The sequence below is a fragment of the Caloenas nicobarica genome, chromosome Z, assembly GCF_036013445.1.
Source record: "Caloenas nicobarica isolate bCalNic1 chromosome Z, bCalNic1.hap1, whole genome shotgun sequence".
NCBI classification, from domain to species: Eukaryota; Metazoa; Chordata; class Aves; order Columbiformes; family Columbidae; genus Caloenas; species Caloenas nicobarica.
The window spans coordinates 26,390,189-26,402,844 of record NC_088284.1 but is presented as its reverse complement, the minus strand read 5'-3'; the positions used below and the strand labels follow the sequence as shown (position 1 = coordinate 26,402,844).

The 12,656-nt window shown below is 40.1% G+C and overlaps 1 protein-coding gene across 1 annotated transcript in view; it reads left to right on the top strand.

The window, feature by feature from the left end:
• Positions 1-4,324, top strand: part of ANKRD55 (ankyrin repeat domain 55) — a 47,945-nt gene extending 43,621 nt beyond the window's left edge. The window contains exon 11 of the mRNA XM_065656575.1: positions 4,056-4,324. Within this exon, the coding sequence (XP_065512647.1) occupies positions 4,056-4,324 (269 nt within the window). The remainder of the gene's footprint in view (positions 1-4,055) is intronic.
• The last annotated feature ends 8,332 nt before the right edge of the window (positions 4,325-12,656 follow it).

Genomic DNA, 12,656 nt, shown 5'->3' with positions numbered 1-12,656 from the left:
CATCATGCAAATCTCCCAAGGACCCCTGGAAACAAGCTTACAACTATCACACATCACTTACACAATGCCAGAATAATTTTCCAAATAAATATGGGACTTATACAGATCTCTCTGCTGTTCTCACTTCTTCATGTGGCTTAGAAGATCTGAAGCCATAGTAAGGTTACTATATGTTGAACAAAAAAAAAAAGAGATATACTTCTGCAGGTCATTTAACAATGTCTTCGGGGGATCAGTGGTCATTTTTGCTATTATTCATCATGAAGTTTCTTCTTTCCCAAGTTAACAGCAAAGGATTTCACAAAGCACCCTCCTCTGTGCAGAGGGCCAGCATCATCCACTGCTTGCAAAAGGGAGTCTAAGAGCCACCCCTTCTGCTGGGTAGTACATACTCCTTGGGCAGTGCCTCCCTGAGAGCCTCATTTTGGTCTCTGCAGCTTGTAAGAGCAGCCACTCAAGAGTCAGTCCTGAGTGGAAAGGCTCCCTGAATTAGTAGCTCTTACAGTATCACTAAATCTTTGGTAGCTGTCTCCCACCCCCTGAATCAAAACAGCTCCTAAGGCTTTTGCAGTAAATACCTCCTGGATGTACGGCAACCAGCCTTAAGGGTTCTCTCTTTCACAGACCCGAATGCTAGGTCCAGGCTTATGCGTTTCAATAGATATACTAATATGAGTCATTATATGTATTATTTTGATGATATGTATTATTTTGAAGCCATCCATGTACCAGTCCGGAAATCCTTATCGAACATTCTAAACCAAGAACAGTATGTAGGACTAGGTGGAAAGCATTCATATTTGGATGTTGTTTTTCACTTCTTTGAATGAGCACAGGCTTGTGATCGTTACTTGGTCCTGAGGGTCACGTTAAGCTACACTGCTTTTGCCCTACTTAAACCCATCATTAAGTGCTTATCTAGTATGTATGTAAAGTGTTCTGGAGATATTTTCTAAAGGTGTAAACTTTGAATGCATGAACATATGCCCGTGCTCCAAAGAGGGAAACAGTTGAGCCTCTCAATATGCTTGTGGTTTTAAACACCAAAATTTCAATGTACGTTGCAATGAGCATTCCATCACGTGCCAGAAAACAAATGTGCTCATTTATTGTATTTAGTCCTGCCTGATTCACACAAATTCAGTAGTAACTAAAGCAAAGTTGGTTGGTTGATTGTTTTTTTCATGGAAAGGAGAACTAAGCAATTTCCTGAACATGAATGAACCTTGAATATGACCTGTGAGTTACACAATATTGCCAAAGGCCAAGCAGCTTTAGTAAACACTGCCTGCTCAGGCTATCACAACTTGAATTGTACTGAATTTAGCATGAAAAGAAAAAAAATCTACCAATTTTCTACATCCTCTTTATGAAGATTCTACTTTGCCCTGAATAGATACCTGGTAAGTCTTAAAGTATTACTGCTCCTGACAAATAGATAATGAATGACGGAATGAGCGTATGGCATATGGTACAGAGGAATATGGCAAGGAGAATTTCACCCTCTTTTGCACAATGCATATATTAAAAAAATGCATAGGTGCACAGCTCTACCAGTACCCATTGCAGACACTAGAGAGGTAATATTTGTTTTCAACAGGGCAAATTGATGACATTAATTATATACTGCATAAATGTACAGACACAGAAGGGCTTGCATGACAAGACTGGAGTGCTTCTGCTTTGCCAAGGCACGGAAGCCACAGGATTTCTGCTTGAACTTCTTCAATATATTTCTGATTTGGGAACAGCCTGTGTCCCCAGTTAGTTGCAGCACTGTAACTCCCCTAGCCGTCTTACATTTGGACTTTTGGTGGTTTAGCATTTCTTTGTTTTCCCTAAGTGCAGTTGTTTGCATTTGCCTTTGCTGAGTATTGTTATCTGAACTTCTCACTGTTTCTCCAATTTACCAAGGTCATTTTGCATTGTAAATTGTTCTCCAGGAAATTACACCTTGAGTGCCTTTTTTCATCAGATGTGTGTCCATGGTATGATAACAGATCTAGCTCATTTTATATGAAAATTTGTGACAAAATTAATAATCCTTCCTTACTAAAACACATAATTTTCTCACTTCTCCTGCATCCACTGAGTCAGTGTCCCAGTTATTCTTTTTGATGCTGCTTGATGAGAAGTGAGAACACAGATTTCACAGGTCTAAAGATTCACTTTTGAGAAACACCAACTGTAGGCAGGATTTTAGGTAATTAGAATTTTTTTAGCTTAGGTTAACTGTCCTGAAATTACTTAAGTCCTCTCTTTTTTTGGTCTCTTTATTTTACAGGCCTCAGGATATTTCATACGCTATTCTACCTATGAGTTCCTCAAATGTGCTGAATGTTTAGTTTGGTTTGGGGATTTTTTTTAAGATCATCATTTACTTGTAAGGTCCAGTTTATCACAGGTGTTTTGACTGCAGTAGTTATTCAGTTCATCAGTCACCCTCTATTAAAATGGTGCAAATCTAGATTAATTTCAGATATTTCTCTGGAATTACACAAGATTTTCATAGGGTTAAGAAAGAATACTCTTCTCCATTCCTCATTTCTGTAGAATCTCTCTCAACCTACACCAGCAAAATTTCTGTAAGAAATTATGAAAAGGGAAGAAAAGTGCTACCAGTAAAAATGCAGACATTAACACTCAGGTTTTCATTAGAGTTGACCAGGAAGTGGAATAATGAGAGGCTGAGATGGTCACCTTTCGAGCAGAATGCTTTATGGCAGGATTTTTCCTGCATGTAAAGAACTAGGACACAGTCATGACACCAAGCTGAGGAAAACTGGTTGGCTCAGAGAATGGTTTTTAATACCTGACCCCTAGGAATCATTTGTGGTTAGTTTCAAAGTCTGAAGCCAATGAAACAGGGAAGCCAAATAGCCTCCTGGAGGCTGTCGTGACTAGTAAGATGAAGCTCAAACAGCAACATCTCAGAGGAAAACGTTAATAGCCTCTGATTTATTCATCACAGCAGATGCAGATGTAGGGAAATTACAAATGGAATGAGAATGCAACCAAGGAAAAGTGATGTGAAAAATGGCAAGGAGGATTCTGTAGCCAAAACAGAGATGGCGTTAACTCCAGTAGGGAACTCTTTGGATGGTTAAACTGAAAAAACCCAAGCTGTTCATATAGAAAGAGCTTATGAATAAAATGGAGAACTAAGTGAAAAGAAGCTAATGCAATTCACAATAAATTCCAAGGCAGAAAAAAACAGGTCTACAATTAAGGTTTTGAATTCTACTTTAAAAAAAAGTAGGAAATGATTTAGTGAGTTGCTTGAATGATGGAGCTTGAGGATTTCAACTTAGAGAAGATACAGAATTACATTAACTCTAAAGCACAAACACTGTTACCCTGCTGAGTGTAAGGTGGAGATTAAGGATGAACTAAATCCACAGTTTCTTACAAAACTGCTGAAATACATGAGCTGTGGCTATCGTGTTTCAGTGTGGTTCTTATTGTGCTACAGAGTACTGAGCTGCTTCTGTGGCCTGTGACTTGCAGAGCATGTGTGGCCCTAATGAATGACCTCAACGACCATGCCTAGAGCAGCCCAGACACAGCATCTCACTTTCTTCCATTTCATCTTCCTAAGATTTTGATCAGTTTACCCTGGGTAATAAAGCATCATCCCACAAAGGTTTTGTTAAAAGTAATATATCTCCCATGGAACATTCCTATTTCATTCAGCCCGTGTTTTTTGATGAAAAAATGTCTTGTGGAAATCTCTCCAAATAGACGAGTCTCCTTCAGTTTAGATAGTAGTATGGAATCTCTGCTTATCAAAAGTAAACCTCTGAACTTAACAAGTCTTATAGGTTACCAAACACAAAGTAAATCACTTAACACTTGAGTTGTTTTCTCCACTTGAAGATTAGCTATGCCAGGCTTTTGCAATTTTTTACTCATATTTTGGTCACATTTTTCAAATACGGGTTTGAATACACAAAACATAAGACAAATAAACAACAGTTCAAAGAAAGTAGCAAACTAATTTGTAAAAATGTCATGCTTTTCACTTCCTGTGCACTCTTTTTCTCTTTTTCTTCTAGTTCAGCTACCATCTCAGGGTGCTAAGAAGTTTAAGTCCCTGCCTTTAAATTCCCTAAGGAATGGTGCAGTTATCCTCCCACCAGCCCCAACCTCCAGATCACAGAAAAGGGGACATTCTCAGAGTCATTTGCTATATTCTTTCTTGCCTGGTCTATCAGGAGACCCTCTGAAACCAAGCCGTGTTCTACCTGCTATCCCAAGCCAGAAGAAATCTAACCCCGCAGAAGAGCATGATAAATCTCTCATCAAACCAGATGCTGAAAATTAACTCATTTCATTGGCCTCAATCAGTTGAAATATATCTAAGAGCTTGTTACAAGATAATTGTACAATAAAATCTCATTAATTTGTACTAATGATGCTCTTGTGAACTGGAGTGTAAATTAACAAAAACAAGAAAGAGTAGCACATCACAAAAGCTGCATTATGTATTATATAGTCATTTTCGTTATAGTTTTAATTTATGATGAAATTACTAAATCAATATTTAATGTGCTGTAAATCTATTTTGTGAATGGAATCCTCCTAACGTGCAATCTTGTCGCAGCAATGTGCTGGTTAAGCTTTTCATAGAAAACAGGAACAAAGAGTAAGATTTTCTGTGTGATTTAAAAGTCGAAATTAGGGAAACAAATTGACAGGGATTCTCTGTAGTTTGTAAGTGCGAAGGTGCCAATTCTGAGGTTGTGTGCCATCAAAAATATCTTTTTAAGATTAAAACAATAAGCTCAAAATTAAAGACAGTTTTAGCAAATGGGGGGTTTGGCTCCTTGTTTTTCACATATTTTCTATGTTGTGGCTTTTGTGAACTCGACAAGCTAAAAAGGTATGATGAAAGATTAATCCTTGTGGGACCTACAGGGCTATAGCACACGCTGTTCAAACCTGTTCACTGCACTGACAGATTATATTTCTTTCATTTAATTCTTCATATTCCTCAGTGAAAAAAATCTAACTGTGTATTGTTATTTTCATAAAATTTTCATATTGTATGGTCCTGAGTTATTAGGCATTATTTCGTCACTTTGATCACGGAACTGAAGAAAGAAATCTAACCAGACTGCTGTTCAGTCAAGAGCCTTGCAAGTGCTATAGCCTTTGACTAAGTATTTCACAAGACTGTCCTTTCCTAGAGGCAGACAGGATTCTTATCTAAATCTTGATGCTGTTACTCTGGAGGCTTCCCCGCTTCTTACAGATGGGCTGTGGTGGTGGCTGTGGGCAGTGGAGGGGGGAGAGTCCTCTTTTGTCACCCCTCCTGTATCACCACTGCTAGTAAATCTCTCCTACATTAGCTCTACATCAGCAGCTCATTCAGCCAGGACATGGCACTTCTGTTTGTCTCTAGATAAATGTTTTATTAGCTGTACAAATATTTCTTTTGCTTTGTCACAGTAAAAGACAAAGCTGACATGAAAGAGAAGATAATCATGTCCCAGTAGCTGCAGTTTCCAATTTCCTTGCGGTAATGACTGTAAATAGAAGGATGGCTGGTGGCTGTCACAGACGGTCCCAGAAAGAAAAAAGCAGAGCACAACAGCTGCTGTGATGCAACACAGGGAAGAGGGGACTTTTGCACCCAAATAAAAGGATATTTTATTTTTAAACATATGATCCAAGTGTCAGGGTATAAAGCTCAAACTCAACAAGTGATGTAAACCTCTAGCTTCTTGCTGAAATCCGTGAGAGTTAAAAGCTCGTGTACCTGGGCCTGGCAGGCAACTTAGTCCTTGAGGCTAAACGGAAAAAATAGTGCATGACAGAAGCATACTCTGTTAAAGGAAAAATCAATTCTGGCATATTCTGTCTTTGCACTGGACCAGTCCTGCTCAGTCCAGCCTCACTGAAAAGTCCAGAGTCCCTCCTAGAGTGCAGCGCAGTGATATTTGCTCCACGGGGTCACTGCTCTCCAGAGCCTCTAAACTTCTGTGCCCAGGACCTCCACCAGCTGCAACCCCCGAACTCTCTATCTGACTCCAGCCCTTTTGTACCCTTCCTGTGGCCTCACACAAGAAGCAGGTGGTTCATAAGTGAGCTCCTAGGAACATTCAGATCTTCAGTGCAGACACTAAGCCAGCATCAAACGGTACAGAGCAGATGTTTTTGGCACGTAGTGCACAAAGGAAAAGAAAAAACTAATTCATGCAGCTCTGGCTGGCAGCAAATAACCTCTATGTTCACCCTAAGTGGCAGTGTAGACATTACAAGAATAAAGTTTATCTTTGCAGAGTGAGAGCCCAAAGTAACCACACTGGCAAAGATTAATTATCTTTAGTTTAACACACTGCTTGGGAACGGGTTCAGTGTATGGAGGGAAGAGGAGACCAAATGGCATAGTAAGGAAATCCCAGTGAGGTCAAATGTCTTTAACTCCATCGCCACTCTAGCCCTTTTGAGCAGGTAAGAAAACCGAGCTTTTTGCTATCAAATGGGATGCCTCAAAAGAGGCAGGTGACGTGCTGCAGCTCCGTTTTCTCCTGAGTCCAGGGACCAGGAGATTCCTGGGCTGCCTAAAGCAATCACACAAGAGCTGTGGTGTCGCCCATTTGTTTGCCTGCTGCAGTTCCATGCTGGAGACAAAGATACAGGAGCAGTCTCTGTTGGCTTCCCATAGCGGCTTGAACAAATTTCAAATGCTTCCAACATTACACCAAGAGAGAAAGGGAGAGACATTCCCCCACCCCTTAGGCCAGACACTTCTATTCCCAGAAAGGAGCTAATGAGCTTTCTGGTTTTCCCACTCAGCAGTGCTCTGTTAATGCAGCATGGGTGGACAAAGCTGAATAATGAACAAGTTTTGATCAAAGATAACGCTGTCTTTCAAATGAAATTCCTTCAAAAATGCAGCATTTCAGATGCAGTCACTTGAAGCTAGAAGCACATATTACCACTGTCTCCTCTCTACACAATCAGTTTGCAGGACAGGAAACATCTGCTAGCTGATTTTTTTCTTAGCATTTCCTCCTTTTTTCCCTCATCTTTTTCAAGGAAGGAATTATTTTTACCCTGGGTCTCCAACTCAGGAAATAGACGTTTTCAGGAAAGGAATGCAGATCTAATTTTCTGTTCAAAGGTAAGCATAGACTACAGTACTTACCTGAACAGAGAGTCTTAATTTGAATTAAGATCCAGGTCACTTTTCTGATGTGTTTCTCCTATAGACTCTAAATAAAGTAGTTCACAATTCACCAAATATAGATGTTTTAAAAAATTAATGCTCATAGAAAGCATTAAAAACTATTCTCAGAAATGTTGCCACCAGGAATTATTCTTACATTCTGGGCTTGATAGTCAAAATCTAGAGTAAATAAACAAGTCAAATTACGTTAAAGTCTTTGACCTTCACAGAAGAGCAGACTGTTCACTGCAGTATACTGCATGAAAGAACAAATAAACCAATACCTACTTAAGCTGCACTGACCTCTTGCTCAGATCTTTCCTGGAAAATAATGGCTGGAGAGACAATAAAAGCTTAACAGTTGATTAGCAATTGCCAAGAAATGTCTGGTCAGCAGGTCATGACAGAGATTTTTTTTTTTTTCCTCTGTCTAGGGATTAAATATCTTTGGCACATTCTTCTGTGGCACTAGTTGAGTGCTAACTCATAGAGTGTTGCAGTACTCACACATCTAGGAAGTGTGGCTTGGAACAGAGAGCTAAGAAAATACATATATGCATACACTATCTATCATCTATCTATCTACATACAGGATACATTTTCTGACCAAAACACAATCCACTTCCTCACTGGAACATGCTCTGGTTTCCATATATCAATTTGTATGAACAGAATTTGAAAATGCTTTTAAACATAGGGCAGTCTTTATTCCAGTGGACCATTTATTTATACTGAATGAAGTGGTCCACTCTTCCAGTAAACTGTGCAGGAGGTTAGCATTAGTCCATTATTTCAAACAGAGGAAAATGTTCATATGGAAAATGAAGGATTGTCCAGTATTACAGGGCTCTTTCAAAGGCTGTTCTATTGATGAGCAGAGTATCTGATCAGCATGCTAATTTTATTGTGTAAATACCTAAAGAGGAAGTTATATCCTCTAAAATGTAGTTCTAATAAAGCATTTTATACACCCCTACCACTGCCAGAGGTGGAGATCTCTGTCCCTTCACCCCAAATACACTGCATTCTTCTGCCGTCACCAGAGAGGAATCTGTACAATACGTATCTTTTTCCACTGCACAACACCGGAAGCGTCATAGTTACCTTTTCAGAACATAAAAGCATAGCCATTTTTCAAACCATTCTAACAGGGCTGTAAGAGTTCAGCTGATCATACTGTCATCATGAGTCATCACACCTCTTACCCTGCATCTGTATTATAATAATGCTTTAGAAGACAAAAGTATTGAAATTATACATTATTTATCTTTGTATTGTAAGAGAATTTTTCTCGCATTATTTTCATAGAGCTTTCATGTGTTCCTTAGTTCCAGAGAAAGCAAAGATTCTGTGCTGTCCCTATTAGTGGAAAAGCTCAGCACTACCATAGAGGCAATTCAGACCAGAAGTTGTCAGGTGTCCAGCAAGAAAACCACCTCTAACCAAAGGCAGTGAGTAGTACTTGATGTGAAGCAGCTGACACAGAGCCAAGGAAAAAACTCCAGGCCCATCAGGATCCTAAAGTTCAAGTGTTCCCTCCACGACAGTCAACACCGTCAAGCGCCTGCCTTCTGCAGCTGCTGCTGAGCCTGGTAAGGTCTGTAGACACCTGCATGGTACAGCCTCCTGCAGTAACTTTCCACTCTCCATCTCACTGTTTGTGGTGCTTGAGGGTACTTGGCATCATGGTGTGACCTTTCACTGCTCTGCAAACCCTGGGAAGAACCTGCAGAGTCCAGGGGGTGTCCGTACCTGTCCAAGAGGAGTACTTGACTCTATGCACATGTGCCTTCCTGCCTCTTTGTGCATGTTTCTGTGCTCAGCGTGTGGAATCCCATCCTTTTGGAGAAGGATGGAGTGGAGCTCCTTGAATCACAAAGGAGCAGACTCAGACTGTCTGAACACATCAATGCATGAAGCAAATGCTCGGTCCAGTCCTCCCAATGTGTCTCTGTAGCCATCATCACCCCTACAAAAGTCTCCACAGCCTTCCTATCCAGATTACACCAGGAAGATTAGTTTGGTAAGAGGAGAAATGAGGGGAAGGAGCAAAAGAGGCAGATCCTCTGCTCACACACAGTGCCGCAAACTTTAGCTATAAATTCAGCTTGTCGACTGAGCTGAAAGTAGCTCTGCACATTTACTGAAAATTATGAAGGGAGACCTTCCCACGGTGCGTGAATAGTTGGCTGCACTTAAATGATTGAAGAGAAATGGGGCTGCATCTTTTATACACAGAAGCTGAAGGTAAATACCATTGAAGAAAGGAGAAGATATAAGGTCTAACCAGAAAGACTATATTAAATATACCATCATAAAGACTGCATTTTCGGTTTCTAAAATTTGCCAATTCTGTCCTGTTTCTGAAGTGACTATTTGTAGTAGACTCTGTGAAATAAGGCAGAGATTTATTACTAAGAACAGCTAAACCAAACTGTCAAATGATAACTTAACCCAGAGAGAGTCTCTGCCTCCTGTTCTGTCCAACTCCTACCACTGGACAGATGTATTTTTTTCTGATCTGGGCATCTGGAGCTTCTTAAAGTTTATTCACCCTCCAGCTGTTGATCCAAAGAGACATTCTGTGTAGAGAATTTATCAGAAAGGGGTTGGATACTTTTGAAAATTCTGATACTTCAAACTCTAAAAATATTTTTGTGATTCAAGCTCTACTGTCTTTGTATCTACTATTTTTTCCATATTTCACTATGTTGTGATCTTACACAGATTTTCCTCCCATTGTTGATTTGGGCATTTTTTTCACTATGTCCTAGAAACTACAGACAGAAGCCACTTGAATTCTGCCACTGTCCCTGTGGTCTTTCTCTCTCAGCTACACATTTTTAAAACATTGATTTTCCTATAAAGAAATTTTTCATCTTGTTTTCATTGTGGGTTCCAAGACATATCTTGGGAAAGCTACTTCTGTTTTGCCATTGCTTATATTTTTTCATGAGACACAGAATCATGCTCACCAACAGGGTTCATGATAATTAATCTGCATGGCAATTTCCACCCAGAGATGTAGTGACTTGTTAGTGGCATAGACCATGAGAAGCAATTTGTGCCCTTGTTGTTCTTCTACTTCCTTCTGTTCTGCTGGGGTTTTTTTATGCCCGATGAATTTACATCAGTGTTTTACTGTTTTCACTCTTACGTACATGCCTACTATACACTTAATCAAATGCTGCATTTATAGGCACTTCAAAAGCACAGCTCAAGCCTCTACTACACAGTTCCTAAAGCAGAGCTTATACTACTTGGTTTCAGAAATATAAAAGTCAGTGTCGGGACTTTCAGCTCCATTACTCCTTTTCTTGGAGTAGTCATTAAGATTCAGACTCCACCTTCTTAACCATGGTAATCATGAGGTCCTAAGTCTCTTGTTTTGCAACAGCAAGAAATACTTTACCAAATTCTTTTTCACAAAAGGTATTTAATTTGGCATCAACACTGTCAGACCTATCAGCATCAGTTTTCAATGTTATTTTTGTAAGCGCAAGATCAGCACATGCCAGACAAGTGTCAAAAATAGACTATAAGTTGTGGCAGGAACCAGGCCAAGCTCTTTTTCTAAATTGAAAAAAGCAAGCACCAGTTTTTGCATGCTTCTGATGCTCTCTGGTAAGGTGGTAAACAGGAAGATAGTCCGCTTTCACAGAGGTTTTATTCTCCTCCCAGCTTTTATGTAAGGACAGCACCTGGTTACTAAAATCCATGGAGATCTTGTAGCAAACTGAAGAATATTTTTAATATGTTCTAATTTAGCACTTAAGAAAAAGCAATCACTCTATCATTGAACCCTTCCCAGTAGGGTAGTAAATAATATTATCCCCATGTCACATATCAAGAAACTAAGGCAGAAAGATTAAACTCTAAACTTCCAGCAGTGGCTTCTGACAACTGAGGTTGGAGAGCTATCTTCAGCACTCAGGTGTTAACCCTCCAAAATCTGGCTTCTGTTTTCCCTCCTTACAGGAACTCGCTTGTGAGTGTTCAGTATTTATGACAATCAGGTGGAGAAATGCAGGAAGCAAATCAAGGGCTGAAAAGTAAAGATTATAAATGGCCCTCCTCAGGGCACAGTGCAGAGAGTCAGAGTCTGACAGCAGATCCTGGCCACTGGCCTATGGTTATTATTGGCCACAAGCCATCTCAGCCAGCTCAGCTGCAAAGCTCCTGCTGGGGAGTGTGTAGTGGTCACAGTGCCATCACTGACAGTCTGAAAAGCAACATTACCCATGGCTATGGGCAGTTCATGCAGGACGCTGGGGACCTTGGCAAGGAGCTACTGCCCCAGCGCAGCAGTAAAGGTCTGAGAAAGAGTCTTTATCTTCAGGAAAACTGACAACCTTCTTTATGGCAGTTACTTTGTGTGATTACTGTCTGGGCTAGGAAAGGTGTAGAGCTGCATTGGGACACATTATCTGTCAGCCGAGATTACCTTTTCCTTTGTCTCCTTGATCCTCTTTGTCCTCTTATCTCCTCAACCTCCTTAGAGGATGGAAGAGAACAGGCAGAGATTTTGGAGTCATAGTACCACTCTGCCATCCCAAACAACATAAAAGAGATTAAACAAGTGAACACATAAAGCGCATGTTCCAGCTGCTCTCCTGACAGGTTTTGTGAATTCTAACTGAACTCATAACACCTACAGGAGGTTTTCTGTAATAATTACTGAACAATGACTGTTACCACAAAGAGAGCTGCAGCCATTCTCACAAAGAATGGCTTTGTTTCACATCCTCTAGCTGATCCCAATCAAAATGCTTCTGCCCTCTAGTACTGCCCATGAAGGGACACCAAATACAGAACATGAGGCAAGCACAGCTTTTCTTCGGTAGCATCAATTTTCACCCAAACAAGATGATGGGTGATGAGCCCTTGGGAATGCAGAGCTGTATTTACAGGTTAACTATAGGAAAGTGCTGAGGAGGCAGGGGGTTGTCATGTTCTCCATTTGTAACAAATGGAAAACTCTTACAGTAAAATCTAAATCACAAGTTTCTTTGTTCTTTCCTTTGACTTGCCTTCAAGATTCAAAAGGCCAGTGTTAACCATCTTTACAACTGTCTTCTGTGAGCTGAATCAAAATCATCAACTCAAACCCTGGAGGCCACTGGAAAGCTATAGATAGGATGGGTTTGGTTCTTACTGGGACACTGTTTCAGCCAGCAGATTACTCTGAAAGGTTTCTTGTATTACTGTGCCACCCAGATACATGCAGCTATAGAAATAAAATCCACATTAGCATAAATCCCTTCTTTAACATTCTAAACTCCATAATCTTAGTTTACTAAACTAAATGCTGGGCTAGGTTCAACAGTTGGGCCAGTTGAAACCAACAGGTACAAATTATTTCAATTGATGACTTAAATGATCCTAATTTTAAAAAAGCAGACTTTCCACACTAACCTTCACTTGTTTATGGTTTTCTTTGAATATGCCATTACGTGAGTAGAAGCTTTACTTATCTCCTGGC